General features: G+C 37.1%; 8 protein-coding genes across 8 annotated transcripts; 5 read left to right on the forward strand and 3 right to left on the reverse strand.

Moving 5' to 3' along the window:
• The first annotated feature begins 3,919 nt into the window (after window positions 1-3,919).
• On the forward strand, window positions 3,920-5,059 carry RHIMIDRAFT_267745 (uncharacterized protein). Its single transcript, XM_023612021.1, has 5 exons — window positions 3,920-3,973; window positions 4,028-4,101; window positions 4,150-4,215; window positions 4,267-4,419; window positions 4,498-5,059. Exons 4-5 carry the CDS (start codon window positions 4,374-4,376, stop codon window positions 4,605-4,607), a joined length of 156 nt encoding a protein of 51 aa, XP_023462515.1. The 5' UTR covers window positions 3,920-3,973; window positions 4,028-4,101; window positions 4,150-4,215; window positions 4,267-4,373; the 3' UTR covers window positions 4,608-5,059.
• On the forward strand, window positions 4,150-5,171 carry RHIMIDRAFT_267765 (uncharacterized protein). Its single transcript, XM_023612022.1, has 3 exons — window positions 4,150-4,493; window positions 4,538-4,965; window positions 5,005-5,171. Exon 2 carries the CDS (start codon window positions 4,611-4,613, stop codon window positions 4,821-4,823), a length of 213 nt encoding a protein of 70 aa, XP_023462516.1. The 5' UTR covers window positions 4,150-4,493; window positions 4,538-4,610; the 3' UTR covers window positions 4,824-4,965; window positions 5,005-5,171.
• Window positions 5,172-6,378: 1,207 nt separating this feature from the next.
• RHIMIDRAFT_207493 (Nop domain-containing protein) lies at window positions 6,379-7,909 on the forward strand (the record flags this gene model as incomplete). Its single annotated transcript, XM_023606991.1, has 4 exons — window positions 6,379-6,483; window positions 6,539-6,679; window positions 6,736-7,642; window positions 7,713-7,909. The coding sequence occupies 4 exons, from the start codon at window positions 6,379-6,381 to the stop codon at window positions 7,907-7,909; spliced, it is 1,350 nt and encodes a 449-aa protein (XP_023462517.1).
• A 36-nt stretch (window positions 7,910-7,945) lies between these two features.
• Window positions 7,946-9,719, reverse strand: RHIMIDRAFT_267773 (uncharacterized protein). Its single transcript, XM_023612023.1, has one exon. The coding sequence runs from the start codon at window positions 9,711-9,713 to the stop codon at window positions 7,983-7,985; it is 1,731 nt and encodes a 576-aa protein (XP_023462518.1). The 5' UTR covers window positions 9,714-9,719; the 3' UTR covers window positions 7,946-7,982.
• Window positions 9,720-9,747: 28 nt separating this feature from the next.
• On the reverse strand, window positions 9,748-11,118 carry RHIMIDRAFT_309410 (polygalacturonase; the record flags this gene model as incomplete). The annotated part of the gene is made up of 3 exons (XM_023614599.1): window positions 9,748-10,076; window positions 10,100-10,702; window positions 10,757-11,118. 3 exons carry the CDS (start codon window positions 11,116-11,118, stop codon window positions 9,881-9,883), a joined length of 1,161 nt encoding a protein of 386 aa, XP_023462519.1. The 3' UTR covers window positions 9,748-9,880.
• A 715-nt stretch (window positions 11,119-11,833) lies between these two features.
• On the reverse strand, window positions 11,834-12,700 carry RHIMIDRAFT_230612 (DUF431-domain-containing protein). Its single transcript, XM_023607672.1, has 3 exons — window positions 12,338-12,700; window positions 12,175-12,285; window positions 11,834-12,119 (listed from the first exon to the last, which is right to left on the reverse strand). The coding sequence occupies exons 1-3, from the start codon at window positions 12,663-12,665 to the stop codon at window positions 11,914-11,916; spliced, it is 645 nt and encodes a 214-aa protein (XP_023462520.1). The 5' UTR covers window positions 12,666-12,700; the 3' UTR covers window positions 11,834-11,913.
• Window positions 12,701-13,305: 605 nt separating this feature from the next.
• Window positions 13,306-15,682, forward strand: RHIMIDRAFT_301443 (heat shock protein Hsp90). The gene is made up of 2 exons (XM_023614367.1): window positions 13,306-13,451; window positions 13,511-15,682. Exons 1-2 carry the CDS (start codon window positions 13,320-13,322, stop codon window positions 15,593-15,595), a joined length of 2,217 nt encoding a protein of 738 aa, XP_023462521.1. The 5' UTR covers window positions 13,306-13,319; the 3' UTR covers window positions 15,596-15,682.
• On the forward strand, window positions 15,662-16,257 carry RHIMIDRAFT_267777 (uncharacterized protein). Its single transcript, XM_023612024.1, has one exon. The coding sequence runs from the start codon at window positions 15,673-15,675 to the stop codon at window positions 15,898-15,900; it is 228 nt and encodes a 75-aa protein (XP_023462522.1). The 5' UTR covers window positions 15,662-15,672; the 3' UTR covers window positions 15,901-16,257.
• The last annotated feature ends 424 nt before the right edge of the window (window positions 16,258-16,681 follow it).

Below are 16,681 nucleotides of genomic sequence, written 5' to 3' on the forward strand. Positions count from 1 at the left end.
GAGGTTCGTGTCTTCTAGTGTTTTTGCAAGTAATGACCAATTTCTGTACAAAAGAAAGAGCTCCCCCTTTTTATTTTACTTAAAACAATGCAGTATTTATGTAATTTCGTTGTTGATGTCCCGCTATGATCACATGCGGTAAGGTAGTATCGATCTTCAACTAAATTTAGCGACGATAATGTATATATTACACGTCGTAACAACACCATCAGTGCAACCAAAGACGACATGCTTGATGCCACGTGAGCGTACTACTCAGAGCTCTACTCACCAGTGCCCATTCACTAACCAGCCATCGATGAGCTTTCATCAGCTATTCCTTCTGATACTCGTCTCTCTACTATGGCACAAGCACCCTGATCGCTTCCAAAATATTTGATGATTTCCTTGACGGCTATTCCAAGAGCCCTAAGCATAGTAGTCCGAAGGCAGATGGGCTGTCATATGGAGCCTTGGGCTTGTTGATCACCCGCCTTGCTTGTCGTGAAATTGTCTTGACTGTTTTTAACAGTGCGTTGGCCTTGGTCGAATTTCCGAAGTCCTGGCTAGAAACTTCCGTCTCCCTTCTCCCAAAGAAGGGAGGGGGGATCTATCTGATTTGAAAAATTGACGACGGATATCTCTTATCAACATTGATGGTAAAGCCTTCACTCACAATCTCAACTCATGCATCATCCCCGCACCCATTTGTTGATCACCCTTTATCAGATGAGCTTTCTCCATGACCGCTTCATAGCGGATAATAGGCTACTCATGAAGCTACTAATGGAGCACGCTCGACAGTCCAAATCGTAAGCTATTGGCCTGCTACTCGACCAGGAGAAAGCCTACGATAGAGTACACCTAGACCACCTCCGTCAGGTGCTTTGTTATTTCAGCTTTCCGCCGAGAATTGTCCGTAGTCTGCCATTTTGCTCTTTACAGTATACTTTAGGCTGAAAAATAACAGCTTCTTTTCCCGGTGTCAGGGCTTATGACTTAAAGAAGATCCAAGACGGAGCACAAAGAAATTCGCAAGGTAAGAAGGAAAAGATGGAAGAACACTATGACAGAAATGCGTCTGAGACTAAGAAATTCCAAGTTGAAGACAATGCGTTTATGAAAAATCACGTTCCTAAAAGTAAGTTTGATGAAAAATGTTCGGTCTAATGGACATGTTAGGGCGTATAGCTTATTGGGCATCGTCTATGCATTAATTTTATTACAGTTCTTTTGTTCCTTGGGTGCACCGCTTGTTATTTAATCAGAAAGAACAAATGCAAATAGTTCAGTTATTTGATCCCAATAAAAACACCTTTCTTTACCACAAGAATTGAACCTTTAGCTTAACAAAAACACTTGAAGTCTGAGCCTACTTCCATATTCCCAACCACATAATAAAATTATATCATCACAGAAAAGGCGACATAAGAGCACTATGATCCACAACAACAATCCTTTACACAATTCGAATCTGCCATGATATGATCTATTGGCTTGGAGATATCAAATAGAATGTATTCAGAATAAAATGGGTCAAACTAACCCGTAGTTTAATAAAAAAAAAATGCTAATTACTGTCAGATCCTTGACACTTTACTACGTAAAAATCAATTTTAGGATACGTATCGTATGAATGCTTTCTATACAAATACTGAAACCTTTGACCTTACTTTAGATCCTGGGCCTTCAGAACATGATATAGATATTAAAATGTGAGAGTCTATCATTGAAGCTCTTTTTTAACTTTTTTTTTTGTAACATAGATATGATAATAACAAAAGGAAGAATATAGGTACATGCCGATGAGCCTTCATACAGCCTCTTTCGTAATATCAAGACATGAAAACAGGAATACTATGTGAACCAGCCATGATCAATGAGAATTGAGCATAACGCGTTATCACTTCAAGGATGCCTGTAATATCACTTCTTTTTATTTATTAATTCGATATGAAGCTATATGCTTGCACAAGTTCGAATGATGTTGTAGACGAAAAAAAAAAGAAAAGAAACTTGAGAATTTGTAAGCCAGTGATAATAAGGGTCGTCTGATATACATGAAATATGCCGTCAAAGTGATAGCTAAAGGAAAAAAATGTCTTTGATCAATACCCTGAAGGGATGCTTGTATGTGCAGTAGGTAGTTAAGATGTTTAAGATTCTTTAATGAATATCCATTATTATTTTCATTTAAAAAAATCTCCGGCGATTTTGGAGGGCCTGTGAAGGCGCTTTCTCATGCAAAAGGAAAGATAGGAGCAGTAATGCATGTGAAGACATTGGATGGCATGTCTGCGCGTGGGATGATGATAACCACTCGCCCCAAAGAGTTATCTCCGGAAAACCAGATAAGGTGCCAGAAAATGCATTAGTTCCTAGTATGAATGACAGTGGGTATCCATGAGATAGTCCAACAACTAAATTCAACCAACTTCACTTGCTTATTTCGCTGACTAAAAAAATAAAGCAAGTGCCATTGAACTTTTGATTAGAACATTTTTCCTTTACTGAAATGAGTCAACATTAAACTTGATCATGAATAAAACGAACATCAAGGGCATGCGCTGTTGTGTCTACAAGTAAAGTATCCATGACAACAGTAATTATAAGATCGACAAAATAAATACATTTGGTCAACTAAATGACAACATTTGTTACTACAGTGATAAGCTACTCTGTCATCACTTTACTCCCCCCTAAGACTTATTGAGTCTCTTTTTCTTTCTTTCTTGTTATTCTTCTACTATTTTATCTTCATATAAGGCTTATTTTTATCCATCTCATGCATTCATGCATTTATATTCTTTTTCATAGTTATAAAAACTTCTTTTCTCATCATCCAATAAATCACATATTTGAAAATACCCTTCATTCACTATATGCGAGTATCCATGATAATAAAGTCATTAAGTGAAGTATGTCACGTACCTTAACAAGCCATTCTGTTTCGAGCGCCATTTAAAATAGCTTATGCAGACTTAGAAGATCCATTGCTTTACTATAAAAGTGAACGTATAGTCATTAAATCTCTCACAATTATAATCGTCGCCAATTTTGGTCTACACTTCACAAGCAGAAGAGAAAAGGATAAGGTCATAACAACAGAAAAGAGAGGATAAACATTTTACCTTTTTTTCATGTGCACTAAAAATAAAAACAAAAAAAATTACAGATTCTTATGCTTTCCTAAGCCAGCAACTCAATCGCCTATGTTTCATACTTGATAAACAGGTTTTGATACATAAGGGTTAGGACGATTTGTTTTTGGTTCTTTTTAGCAAAAAATAGTAATTCATTATTACTTTTATGAAACAAACCAGAGTGGCTAACCAAATAGATCAATCATGATTGATTTTCTTTCTTTGATTGACAAATAACAACTGTAATGGAATCAATTGCATGTGTTCCACAGAATCGGCAGCCTAGTGCTCTTTGAGAAAAGCCTTATTTTTTGTTTACTATCAGCTGCATCTTTAAAGATGCCGTCCCCTCTCAACTTTTTTCCTTGTACATTTAATTCTCACCTTACTTTTTTTTTTTTTTTACTCATTCTTAAAGAAAACGACCAGAAAAATAGGAAAACGCGTATTGAAAATAAGAAAAGTGAAGCAATCATAATAAAAAAAAATTATGTGTGTGTGCGTGAGGTCAACTTTATGTAAACAAGCGGTCTTACAAAAGAAAAGGGCCTGTGAAAAAAATATGCAAAAAAAGGGAGGAGGCGTTCGGATGCTCGGATGTGTTCTAATATGGAAGAGATAAAGAATAAACTATTTATTTATTCATACTTTATTGGAGAAATGAGGAATAAGTCACTTACTTTCAGCCTAAACAACATGATTCACGTAAACAAAAAACTATAAAAGAGATCATTCTTTTTCTTTTTTTTTCTTTTCTTTTCTTTTCTTTTCTTTTCTTTCTTTCTTTCTTTCTCTTCATTCTTTATCTCTTTCAAAATCCTCTTATGCTTTTATTATTTCTTATGTTGAAATGGTATAACAACATTTAGATGGTCTCAAAGTGTATATAACTAATGCCGTCGTTTAGAAAATTCACTTTTGCTGGCTCTATTTCATGGTTCCTGATGCATCTTACTCTATCATAATGACCTCTCACGGGCTGAAGCCTTAAAGAAATCTCTGCTGCTCGCTAATACTCCAAAAGTGCTTGCTACTGCTTATCAATACACTCAAACGATCAAACGATCAAATACTCAAACAGATACTCAAATACCTACTCATGCTTATCAAATCTCTGGAAAGAGCAGTGAATGCCTGCTCATGCTTATCAATGTCTACAAATGATCATCAGTGCCTGAAAATGCTAGTGAATGCCTGTCCCATGCTTATCAACGTCGGAAAGCCCCTAAAGAATTTTGCTCACGTCTATCAATGTCTGCTACTAATGAATACTGCTTTGGAGCAACTACATATTCAAGTCCTGAAGCTACAAGAAACATAATCAATCAATCTACTTTGCCACTATCCGCCAAACTATATTAAACTCTGCTACAAGAAAAGAAGAAGAAAAAACAAAAAAAAAAAACTAACCAGACAGGTCATTACTTCTCTATGCTGGATCACCCTAAGATGCTTCTATTGTTATGGCTCTGCCTCTACAGCTGATGAATGGCCCGTAAACCCTCCCTTGCTGCTGAGCTCGATGGTTGCGATGCTCCAAAGGTTCAATATTCCGATGTCTCCACGGTCATCACCCCTTTCGAAATGCTTCGTCCTAGGTACTTAGAAGTGCACTCTTTGTACGTTGAAGCACCTCTTTCGTTGAACTTACCGTGGTATGGTTTTGAGATTGACTTTTTATTTTTGAGTTTTGAGCCTTGAGTGCTCCTTATTCATGAAGGGTTTACACCGTGTAGTCTTCTGGCATGCAGTCTATGGTTCTAGTCATCTTGGGCTTGAAAGCTAGCGATAATGTGGCTTTCTGGACTTATGGAAAGAAAAAAAAGAAGAAATCTCTATTTGCTCTCTAAACTTGGCTATCAAAACAAAAGTCTCCACTTGCTCTCTTAACTTGGCTATCAAAAGAAAAATCTCTACTAATTCAAAACTCTCTCCCTCTCTTTGGAAATCAAACTATTGATTACTTTAATAAAAACTTCATTCTATTACTCCTACACTTTGACTTTTTGTCCTTTAATCTTAATAAAATATATTCACTTGACACACTTTCAGGTATGTAACTTGTACTCAAGAGCAAAGTAAGATACCTTTCAACATAATTATTTTGCATTCTTATAAAATGAACTTCTTTATTTCCTAATCGTCTCTGGAAATATAAAAATGTAGGAAAACGCAAACATGTGCTATATCCTTGGGTTTAAAGCACCTAAGCACCTTGTGAAATCGGAACACATGATTGATCAAAGGATATTAAGCGCCTTTTTTACTGTCATACAAACGCATAGTTAGGCATCATGATAATATCTTGTTTAAAAGTATATATTAAACTACTTTTAGTCTTTACAAAGCGTTTATCCTCCCTTTCTGAAAAGAAACGAGGCTAGGCCAGTCATTGATGATAATAATTTTCTACTGAGGTAAGTATCAATACGTTTATCAGGTCTATTAGGGGATACCACAAAAATTCCTTAGGAGAGTGAGGTGTCTCCTAAGAAAACCGTACATTTATCCAATGTTCTATACTAATCACTGCTTTTAACTCTGATAGCATATATATTCTCTGCCATGCGATTGTACACTAGTAATTACTTTTCAGTATAGTAGCCTTACTTTTGTATCTCATTTTGGGAGCGATACAGCCTTTTCAGAAAGTAAAGTCGCGTTTTTACAATTTTATAATACAATTTATACGAAAAAACGATAAATCAGCGCGACATCTCTTTCTGGAAATAGTATATCATTTACCACCGTCTGACTTAGGGCAAAGTTTCTCAATGGCATTTACCACCTCCTCTCTCCTCTTAACTTCTTGCGACCTAATCCTTGTTCCGTACCCTTCTTACTCGTTTTCCTTTGCTTCTTTTCTTCCTTTTTTCCCTTTGATCTCAAAAGGGTTTTTAGATTCTATGCACTTTCTGATCTGACCTGGGCGCGACGAAATTATATAGTTTCAATGCGCCCATAATGATCTTTTTATTTTCTTTAAATGTATATCATTTACCAAATCAGTCATTTCTGAAAAAAAAAAAAAATCCTTAGCATGACTGTGTTTGAATAGTGAAAGGTCATACAAATCTAGAGTTTTTCTGTTTTGAACTTATTTTCATTGTAAATAATCATGGCTACTTTAGCAGACGAACTCGCAGCAGATCTTGATTTTACTGACGAAGAAGAGGTTAACTCTGATTATGATGAGGAAGAGGAAGCTAGGAAAGAACTTGAACAACAAAAGGAAGAGGAGGATGCTTATGAACAAATGAATGTGGATAATGAGACTGTGAATGATCTACAAGAAGATTCAAACAGCATCAAGAAAACATGTAAACTATTGTATAGCAAACAGCTACAAGATATTCTAAAGGTTAGATCATACAGCTACAATTCAAAAAAAAGGATGACTCATGTGTATTATATAGAAAATTGATTATTACAAGGAACAAAATCGAACATCGGCTAATGTGATTGGTCCCACGGAAGAAGATGAGGAATATAAGCTTATTGTACAGTCAAACAGCATAACAGCAGATATTGATAATGAAATACAAAATGTTCACAAGGTAAAAGAACGGCCATAAAAGTACAGAAGAGGAAAAACTGATCCATGCTTAAATAGTTTATTCGCGACCACTACGCTCCCAAGTTCCCTGAGCTTGAGACACTTGTACATAACCCTTTGGACTATGCACGAACAGTGAAGACCATAGGCAATGAAATGGATATTACAAAGATTGACCTTCGACATATCCTTCCTTCAGCTACTATCATGGTCATCACAGTAACAGGATCTACAACAAGCGGTCGAGAATTGACAGCAGAGGAATGGAAGCGAACAGAAGAAGCTTGTGACATGGCCCTGGACTTGGATGCAGCTCGAAAAAAGATTATGAGTTATGTAGAGTCCAGAATGACAGTGATTGCGCCCAATCTTTCGTATGTTGTTGGAACCTCTACTGCTGCTAAATTACTGACAGCGGCAGGTGGACTTTTGGCATTCTGCAAAATTCCCGCGTGTAACGTTCAGGTGCTTGGTAACAATAAGAAAACCAACACTGGATTCTCGACAGCTCACATGGAGAGACATGCCGGTTATATTTACTACTCAGACATTGTAAAGTCTGTGCCTCAGGATTTGCGCAGAAAGGTGGTCAAGATTATATCAGGCAAGGCTGTGCTTGCTGCACGTATAGATGCTACGCATCAGTCGCCTCATGGAGATGAAGGTCGAAGGATGCGAGAAGAAATTGATACCAAGATTGAAAAGCTACAAGAACCTCCTCCATCTAAAGTAGTGAAAGCTTTACCTGTGCCAGACGAAGGCCCTAAAAAGAGAAGAGCGGGTAAACGAGTGAGAAGACAAAAAGAAGCATATGCCATGACCGAATTAAGAGCTGCACGTAATCGTATGGCATTTGGTGAAGCAGAAGAAGAGGTGGGCTATGGTGACGAAACAGAAGGCTTGGGTATGGCAACTAAGCAGATTGGAAAAATCAGAGCTTCTATTACGGACCAAAGAAGCAAAAGTAAGAGATTATATAGAAAAAAAAAAAAAAAAAAAGAAGCAAGAACTGTAGTAACTTATTTTTACAATAGTTAAAACACCAAAGATCAAGCCTTTCAGTAACCGCCTTTCTGGTACTGCCACTTCTGGTCTAGCTTCCTCATTGGCTTTTACACCTGCACAAAGTATGGAATTAGTTGATCCTACTGCTGTATTAGAAAGGTCCAAAGAGAAGAAGGATGATGAAAAATACTTTGGTGGTGGTGCATTTTCAATCATTAGGAAATAATAAAAAGTCATAAGTAGAACAAACAACTGTAAAAGCCTCCTTTGATAAACTTGAGTTTAATGAAATTCAATTTTTAAATGGATAACAATGATGATGTAGCAAACTGTTGTCCAATTTTTAGACTAATGTATTGTATGTCTTGACATCTTATGTATAATTTAGGTGACATAGAATGAATAAAGCATTCTTGAAGAGTGTTGTTGTTGATAGCATATAGTTTTCCATCTATGGAATCTGTGAATATTTTCACAGTAATAGGATCATTTTGATATTTCGATTTGTTGAGACTATATGGAACATCTTGCAGGTGAAGATAAAGATACTCTAGAGAGGTTGAGGGCATATCCAAAATAAAGCAGTCGTTCTTTTGGTAGGATGATAATGTTCCGATGCTTAATCTAAATCGTCGAAGAGAAGGAAATAGGATAGATAGTTGTAAAAGTGCTTCTTCTTCGGCACTACCCGTAGCGATAGACAGTGATTTGATAGAGCTGGCTTGTAGTTTCTTTTCATCTTCAAGTGAAATTTCATATAATGCATGTACCGTATAATGTAATTCTTTGAGTATTGGGCAGAGTCGAAGTATGTCCTTGAGTGGGTTCTCATAGCTACGTACACTGCGTGCCATTTTCAGTGATAAACGCTCGAGACCTGATCCGCAGTGTTCAAGTAGTTGATGTACTTGTATATCTTTTGTCTTCAAGTCACTGTTTGGACTATCCTTTAGCTGCATTTCAGTTAAAATAGCTTCCATCTCATTCATAGAAGTTGGATAAGCTATTCTAATCAACGGTGCTCCTTCAGCATTTTTCTGTATGATATCAATTTGTCTAAAGTCCATATATAAGCTGAGTGATACTGGTCTTTGGTATCTTAGTACCAAGCTGGTAAGTTCGAATGGAGGAAGTAATAGCTGAATATGATACTTGGGTATCCTTTGGACATGTTCCAATAGTCCACAAAAATAGTCTTGTTTAACTCGTTCATAGCCTGATAAATTGATTGTCATTTCCAAATATTCCAGTGCAGGGAACTTGTCCTTGACATAACTCCAAATACTTTCGTCCGCTGGCAGCATGAGGCCTTCTATTGATTTAACATCTGGACAGGGTGTTACCAATGACGGGTCATACTTGAATTCATCAAAATCCTCCAAACTTACAAGGTCAAGTGCACTTATGGTCGGTACCCTCTGAAGAATGTCATCCAGATGCTTTGGTTTTGTAGGGTCCATCAAGACAATCTTGTTAAGGCAAGGAAAGTGGTTTAATCTCTCGAGAAAATCCCTTCCAATGCCTTCCATGCAAAAATCCCTCGATATGGCCACTTGTTGTATTGAATGCTCCAGCTGAAAGACACATAGACTATAATCAATCAAGCTGAAGCGGTTGATAAAAGGCCTTGCTACCCGCTTGAGGTTTTTCCAGTAAAAGATAGCGGCGCATGCCAACTCTCTATAAAACTCGGGAACTGCTCCAAATGCACTCACTTCTTCGACATTAGGGCACAGTTTGGATATTTCTAGTAAGTAATTACGGCTGTTTCGATAATGCCTTTCCTCGTACAAGAGAGAGAAGTGAATGGACTTGGTTAACTTTGTACGATCCGAGGGAAATGATCTTATGGATTGAACAAATTGATCAATATGTCGTTCACTAAAGGTTAATCTTTCATAAAGTACAAGTTGGGCTGATTTGCTCCATTGTTTACATGTTCGTTGGCACTGACTGACATCTTTTAAACTATGTAAATATCTATAGATATTTATTAATATTTCGGCTGGAAGATCACTCCAGTTACTCATTACAATATTGTAAAAAAAAAAAAAAAGAAATAACTTTAAATTGAGACTGAAAGATATACAGTCTTTATGGAAAGAGACAACGTCTCCTCTGAGTAAGCATAATTTAGAAGCAAGTTGATTAGACTTTCTTTTGTAAAACTGATAAGGATAATATTTTATTCTATAGATTATTGTTGGCAGTAAGGAATCTTTTCAGATCCTACTAGATAGTTACAGACATTCTTTTTTGTTGCTGGGTTCTTTTTAATGTTGATATTGGTAAGAGAAAAATCTTTACAAAGCCCATGCTTGGAACAGTCGATACTTATGACAGGTAAATCTTTATTGGAGGTAGTTCTAGGAATACCATTAAGTTTTTTCTCTCTTTGATTTTACTTTTTTCTTACCCAGTTATTCTATCAATAACAACGTTACTGATAGTCAAGGATTGATCATTGTTGCAATTCTTGTTTTGCTCACAAAAGTAATGGGTAGTAATTGCCACAGGGTTCTCTGTATCATACAATTGTACATTTTGAAAACGAACGTCACTTACGGCACCCTTTCCACCAGGAACAGCCTTGATACGAATACCATTCTGACAGCTGTGACATTCATTGTTAGTAAAATGAATGTTACTAACAAAATCAGGCTGTTGACCACGACCAAGAGAGCCAATACTGAATCCATGTCCTTCATAGCATTTGATACCTGTGACGGTAACGTTGGTGACAGCTGCATTGATCGCTGTACAATCATCACCAACAGTGAGTTGAGAGTTTCTAAAGATGACATTCTTGGAAGATGCTACACCCCAAGCATCCGTATTTCTAGCAAAATTTTTACTAGTCGAGCGAGTATTTAGGTACACGTTTTCGAAGACGACATTATCAGCGCCTGTAATTGCGATATGACCTCTGGGAGCATTGAGAATCTTGAAGTCACTAAATACCGAGTTGGTAGAAGTAGTACGGAGCACAATAGGGGCTGTATTATCCAATTTGTCGTACCTATTGAACTTACTGTCAATAGTGCACACAAAGTAAATATAATATTACCATTACCATGATTGACCATTTCCAACAATCGTTCCTCCGCCATTTAGATGGACGTTATCACCGGATATTTCCAAGTAAGCCGATCCGCCCTTGAACTTGGGATCATAGGGAGGAAGGACAATCTTGCCAGCAAAGTCAATGTTGACATTCTTTAGGCCAGTCACCTTAATTAAACTCTTGATATTATATGTTTTCTCTTTTGGAAGAGAGACAGTGCCACCTGCCTTACAGTCATTGAATGCTTGAATGATAGTGATTGCATCATCTGTCTTGTTGTTCTGAGCAACACACACTTTTTGGCCTGAAGCAGAGATAGCAAGGAGAAGGATAGCCAAGAGGGTTAGACTAGAAAATAGAAATTGAACCATAGTAAAAATAGAGTCCAATTGCCATTATCCTTCTTTATATATAATCGTATATTCTCCAATTCCCATATTGTCAAACATTTACTTTAATTGAAACATATAAAGCACGCTTTAGTTCAACATTCATAACTGGGCGCTGTAACACAGCAGTTGTCTATCGTCCATTACTTATTCTCTTTTTGGCTATTAAAAAAGAGTACTCTTTGAGTTACTACATCTTATTCGATTATTAGACAACCATTGAATCCACTTACAAGAACAAGGGAAATAGAACGACAAAAGGTGAGTGATCAACGCCCTCATTGTATCACGTTTTCCATAGAAAATAGACTAAAACAGAGAAAATTATATAAAAATGTTTCTGTTGATCACTTGTATTACATTAGTGAATCTGTCTAAAACAGGCACTGATACAATAGTTAATTTTGTTTGACTTTGTTGACTTTGATTTATTAGTGGCATTGATGGTACTTTGAGCTGAAATTGAACGACGTATGATTGGGGAAATTTTCTCAATGCTAATGTTGACGAAAAGAAGATCAATATGCAATGCTAGACTCTTCAAGTCGCATCCTATTCATTATGCATCTTTTATAATAAGCCATTCTCCATTGAACTATAATTTGATGTGTATTTTTAAACGTGACAGTAAAAACGATGCAATAATGGACCTCGTTTTATCCCTGCCACTCTTGGCCTTGAGATATACTACAGTTTTATAATTTTCTGGGGCTGAAGCTCAAGTTTATTAAGCGTGAAATCAAAAAGACAAGAACGTTTATACTAACTGCAAATATATTAAAAATCAAGTGACATTTCATTATCCTTTTTTAACAATTCCATCATTCCAGGAGGCATCAAAGGCTTTTTGATCGTTTTCTCTTCTCCTTCCTTTGTTGTGATCGTCTTCAATTCTGCAATGTATCTAAAAGGCATCGTCACTGACTCAGTACGTGAGAATCGAATTTCAGGATAATCAATAAATGGTATTTCCTCAAATGGAACTAATTCAAGACTGATGCGTGAGTTATTTGTCCTTTCTTGAATGATTAAACTCACCTTTATCTTCAACAATCATCTTGGTCACATTGACAGCTGTATCTGTCGTCATTTGAAGTGGTCCAAGACGTCTACCTTCAAATCCCAGTTTACGTAATTCTCCAGTGCGATCTATATAATTTTACATGAATATAATTGAGTACAGTCTACAGCTATAATTTACCTCTTGGAGGATGATCTCCCAAGATACCACCAAACAAAAAGTATTTGAACTTTTCTCCGTCCTCAGGCTTTAATTCTGATTTTGCTCCTGGATCCAACAGACAGATCTCTTCCTTCTTGACACCAGGCAAGTTTAACACGTCCAATTGGTAACATTGAGCAGATCTAAGCTCTTCAGGCATGCCTTCATTTAGACACTTGTCAGTTAAAGAAGTAAAGTACAAGTGATCTGGTCCAATATTTTGAAGCATATGTTTATATTCCAAAGCACACCATTCATGCATGGCGTCTTCCATATGTTCGATAATATATGAGCGTTTGTTGGACATGTTGATAAAAAAAAAAAGTTTTATTCAAAGGGGTGACTTTTTTGACTTTTTTTTTTTTTTTCCTTTTTCCCTTAAATGACTTCTAAAGCAACTCAAGAATATCGCCATTCGTTCATCACGTTAATCTCACAATTATCTGAAATTGAGCAAAGAGGACAAGAGTTATTTGACAAAATGTAAATAATTAAAGAAAGAAAGAGAAAAGCATACATTAATTCGCTCAAAGTGAATCATCAGCTTTTATGCCACATGAACCTTCTGCAATTCGAGGTAAAGAAAACTAGAAAAAGAGATTAAAAAAAGATAAAAGAAAAGCAACTTTCTTTTTTTATTCATTTATAAAGCTGATTTTGAACATTTAATCAACATGATCTCTTCACTCGAGACACATGCCAAAAGTACTGGACTATTAAGTATCTCTGGACAACCTGATATAGCGCGCAATTTAGCCACACGTAATGCAGAAACCTTGCAGGCTGTGGATACATTCTTTCAGGAAAAGAGTAGACTATTGACAAACATTCGTGCCGCTGTGAACGCGACTTCTAAATAAAGTAAACTTGTTCCTTGAAATTCGATTATCGGTCCTATAAAATCAATACACGTTCAGCCTATTTTTTATTGTTCTTCTTTTCTTCTTCTTTAAACATCTGAATGAGAATCAAGTTTGTGTTTCTCTTTTTAGCTTTACTATTAAGCAGCTTTGTATTTGCTGCACAAGAGAAAGAAGATGATATTGTACAGAAGATTCAAGACGCCGGTGACCACGAAACGTACACCTTTCAGGTAAGAAAGTACCAAAGTTGAATAAGCTTCTGCCTTGTTTATTTACTTTTAAATCTTAGACAGAGGTCTCACGCATGATGAATTTGATCATCAATTCACTTTATAAATCAAGAGAAATCTTTTTGCGTGAAATCATATCGAATGCATCTGACGCACTGGACAAGATTCGCTTCTTATCTCTTACTCATCCTGAGGCGCTCAAGGCGTCTCCAGATCTTCATATTCAGATCAAGGCAGACCCTGTTCACAAGACACTCATGATCAGAGATACAGGTATCGGTATGACCAAGACACAGCTCAAGGAAAATCTAGGCACGATCGCCAAGTCAGGCACTTCTGAATTCTTGGCCAAGATGCAAGACAACAACAAGGATGCCTTGAACCAGATTGGCCAGTTTGGTGTTGGCTTCTACTCTGTCTTTCTAGTTGCAGATAAGGTCACTGTGGCAAGTAAATCAAACGATGAAGAAGAGCAATATGTCTGGATGAGTGAAGCTGTTAATGATTTCACGATTGCTAAAGACCCAAGAGGAAACACACTTGGCCGTGGCACAGAAATCACGCTTTATCTAAAGAAGGATGCAGAGCGTTTCTTGAATGAAAAGACGCTGAAGGAACTGGTACGCAAATACTCTCAATTCATCACTTTTCCTATTCAAGTCTGGAGCGCACATGAAGTTGAGGAACAACAGGATGACAAGGATGAATTGGATGAAGGGGAGAACAAGAGTGAACCCAAGAAGAAGACAGTCTATGACTGGGATAGAGTCAATACTCAAAAGCCTATCTGGACAAGAGATGCCAAGGAAGTAACGGATAAGGAATATAACGAATTTTACCAATCTCTGACTCTTGACCGTGACGAACCTCTGGGCTGGTCTCACTCCAAGGGCGAAGGTGAACTCGAATTCCGCTCTTTACTCTATATCCCTCGCTACATGTCTGAAAAGTTCTATCAAACAATGCAAGACATTAAGCCAATCAAGTTATTTGTAAAGCGTGTATTTATCTCTGATGAGTTTGATTTATTACCTAGATGGCTCTCTTTCCTTCGTGGTGTCGTCGACGCTGATGATATGCCATTGAACGTCTCTCGTGAAACATTACAGAAGCACCGTAACCTGCGAATTATCACTCGGCATTTGGTCAAGAAGGCTCTCGACATGTTTTCTCAATTATCCCAATCTAATCCTGACAAGTATACTGCCTTCTTGACTCAATACGGCGCGATGCTCAAGTTTGGTGCTATTGAGGATACAGCCTATCGTAAAAAATTGACCAGTTTACTTCGTTTTGCTAGCTCTCATAACACCACAGCCTACAGCACTAGTTTGGATGATTACATCTCACGCGCCAAGGCTAATCAAAAGAGCATTTACTTTATGACAGGCAGCAGCGTCTCTGAAATCGAGCAGTCTCCGTTTATCGAATCTCTCTTGGCTCGTGGCTACGAAATCCTGTACTTTACTGACCCAATTGATGAAACCTTTGTCGAGCACATCCCGGGCTACAATGGTAAAATGTTTGTTAATATTGCCAAGGGCGATCTAGAATTGGAAGATAGTATGGACACAAAGGAACAAGAAGAGAAATATAAACCCTTGGCTGATTGGTTAAAGGATATCCTCTTTGATCATATAGATAAAGTAACCATCAGTCAACGTCTTACGGCCTCTCCCTTTGCTATCGTTGCGCCCAAGCATGGCTTGAGTGGACACGCTCAACGTGTGTTGGATGCTCAAGGACATAATGTGAAAAATCCGCAGATGGAAATGGTTTTGGAGTCGCTTAAACTTCAAAAGAAGATACTAGAGATTAATCCCAACCATCCAGTGATCGAAAGGTTGTTGAGCTATGTGGAAGAAGATAATATGCCTGAAGACATGACTAATTTGGTTCAGTTGATGTTTGAGACAACATCTATCCGAAGTGGATTTCCTTTGAAAGATATAAACCAATTTACAAGCCGTGTCGAAGGATTATTACGTAAGAACATTGGGGTTGCCATGTCAGAAGAAGCAAAGGTAGAAGTGAAAAAGGCTAAAGAGAAGACAGAACAGGAAAGATTGAAAGATGAAGAGATGAAAAAGACAAATGTTGTTTATGATGATCTCAATGAACCTATTGAACATGATGAACTCTAATAAAGTTACTTTTTAACTAAAAAATTGCTTTCTCTTTCTAATAGAGAGGATTATTAAATCATCATGGCCGCACAAAGATGTTCTATTTAGTATCTTTCATTCTTTTCTCATTCAGTAACCTTGCTATGCATAGTTTTGGTGGTATATTTTTAACCATTATTCATACAAGATATATGAATAAAGAAGAACAACTTTCAAAGATTAAAAAGCTCTTCCAAAAGCTTCAGTTTCTTGAGCTTTCACAAGAATTTTGTTTTCTTCGTTGGTGTTACGCGCTTGAGTCTGTCGATTTAGTTTTGATATGATGCCCTTGTGTTGTCATCATTGCTGTCGAATGAAACCATTTGGGACGTGACTACCGTACTGCCCATAAAGCTAGTAGATTACCTCTCGGCACTGATTTGAACAGCAAAGGGATGGCCATGACATTAAGTCTAGACAGAAATCAAACTATTACATCGGGATATGACTTAAACAAAAATTAAATCGACTCATTGTATTAATAAGTCATTCAAACATGTTTAAATGCTAAGATTATTCAAGTATTTCATAGGCTTGCCAACGACAGAAAACGTGTATAAAGAATGTTTATACTTCCAAATGAAATTTGCAATGACGGAAGAAGATGGCTTTCTTCGAGTTATACAGTATTTCCAAAAATTATTGACACTGATGCCAAGAGTAAAATTCGCGTTCGTTAAACTCTATTGTCACGTAAACCATTGGCTGATTTCGCTTGCTGACAAATTGAATGTCGTATATGTAGGAGCCCTGTCGTACAAAATATGAGTATATTAGACATGAAAGCACCGTCAGCTCTCTTTTTCATTAAAAACCGAGTATTACAATATGAGCTTTCAAATTTTCTACGAAGACGGGCACGGTAATGCAGTTGATGAATACGGTAGACCTGAGCCTATGGACTATATCATTGACGAAGAACGATATGCTTTAGAAACAGTTAGTTCACACACTCAGTATTTGTATAATCAGCCTCAGGAGAATAATCTCGATGTAGGCTCTGTGGCAGATGAAAATGCAAAAGATGACCCAGATGTTTGCATGAAGGAGGCGTCGAGTAAGCGA

The sequence above is a fragment of the Rhizopus microsporus genome (genome assembly GCF_002708625.1).
Source record: "Rhizopus microsporus ATCC 52813 unplaced genomic scaffold scaffold_21, whole genome shotgun sequence".
Classification (NCBI taxonomy): domain Eukaryota; kingdom Fungi; phylum Mucoromycota; class Mucoromycetes; order Mucorales; family Rhizopodaceae; genus Rhizopus; species Rhizopus microsporus.

Coding starts and splice junctions, on each gene's coding strand:
- RHIMIDRAFT_267765 (XM_023612022.1), top strand. CDS start 4,611: ATGGCCCGTAAACCCTCCCTTGCTGCTGAGCTCGATGGTTGCGATGCT.
- RHIMIDRAFT_267745 (XM_023612021.1), top strand. CDS start 4,374: ATGTCTGCTACTAATGAATACTGCTTTGGAGCAACTACATATTCAA. Junction 4,420..4,497: donor TGGAGCAACTACATATTCAA/GTCCTGAAGCTA, acceptor CTCTGCTACAAG/AAAAGAAGAAGAAAAAACAA.
- RHIMIDRAFT_230612 (XM_023607672.1), bottom strand. CDS start 12,665: ATGTCCAACAAACGCTCATATATTATCGAACATATGGAAGACGCCATG. Junction 12,286..12,337: donor GGGAGATCATCCTCCAAGAG/GTAAATTATAGC, acceptor AAAATTATATAG/ATCGCACTGGAGAATTACGT. Junction 12,120..12,174: donor GATGATTGTTGAAGATAAAG/GTGAGTTTAATC, acceptor GTCTTGAATTAG/TTCCATTTGAGGAAATACCA.
- RHIMIDRAFT_267777 (XM_023612024.1), top strand. CDS start 15,673: ATGTTCTATTTAGTATCTTTCATTCTTTTCTCATTCAGTAACCTTGCT.
- RHIMIDRAFT_267773 (XM_023612023.1), bottom strand. CDS start 9,713: ATGAGTAACTGGAGTGATCTTCCAGCCGAAATATTAATAAATATCTAT.
- RHIMIDRAFT_301443 (XM_023614367.1), top strand. CDS start 13,320: ATGAGAATCAAGTTTGTGTTTCTCTTTTTAGCTTTACTATTAAGCAGC. Junction 13,452..13,510: donor ACGAAACGTACACCTTTCAG/GTAAGAAAGTAC, acceptor TTTAAATCTTAG/ACAGAGGTCTCACGCATGAT.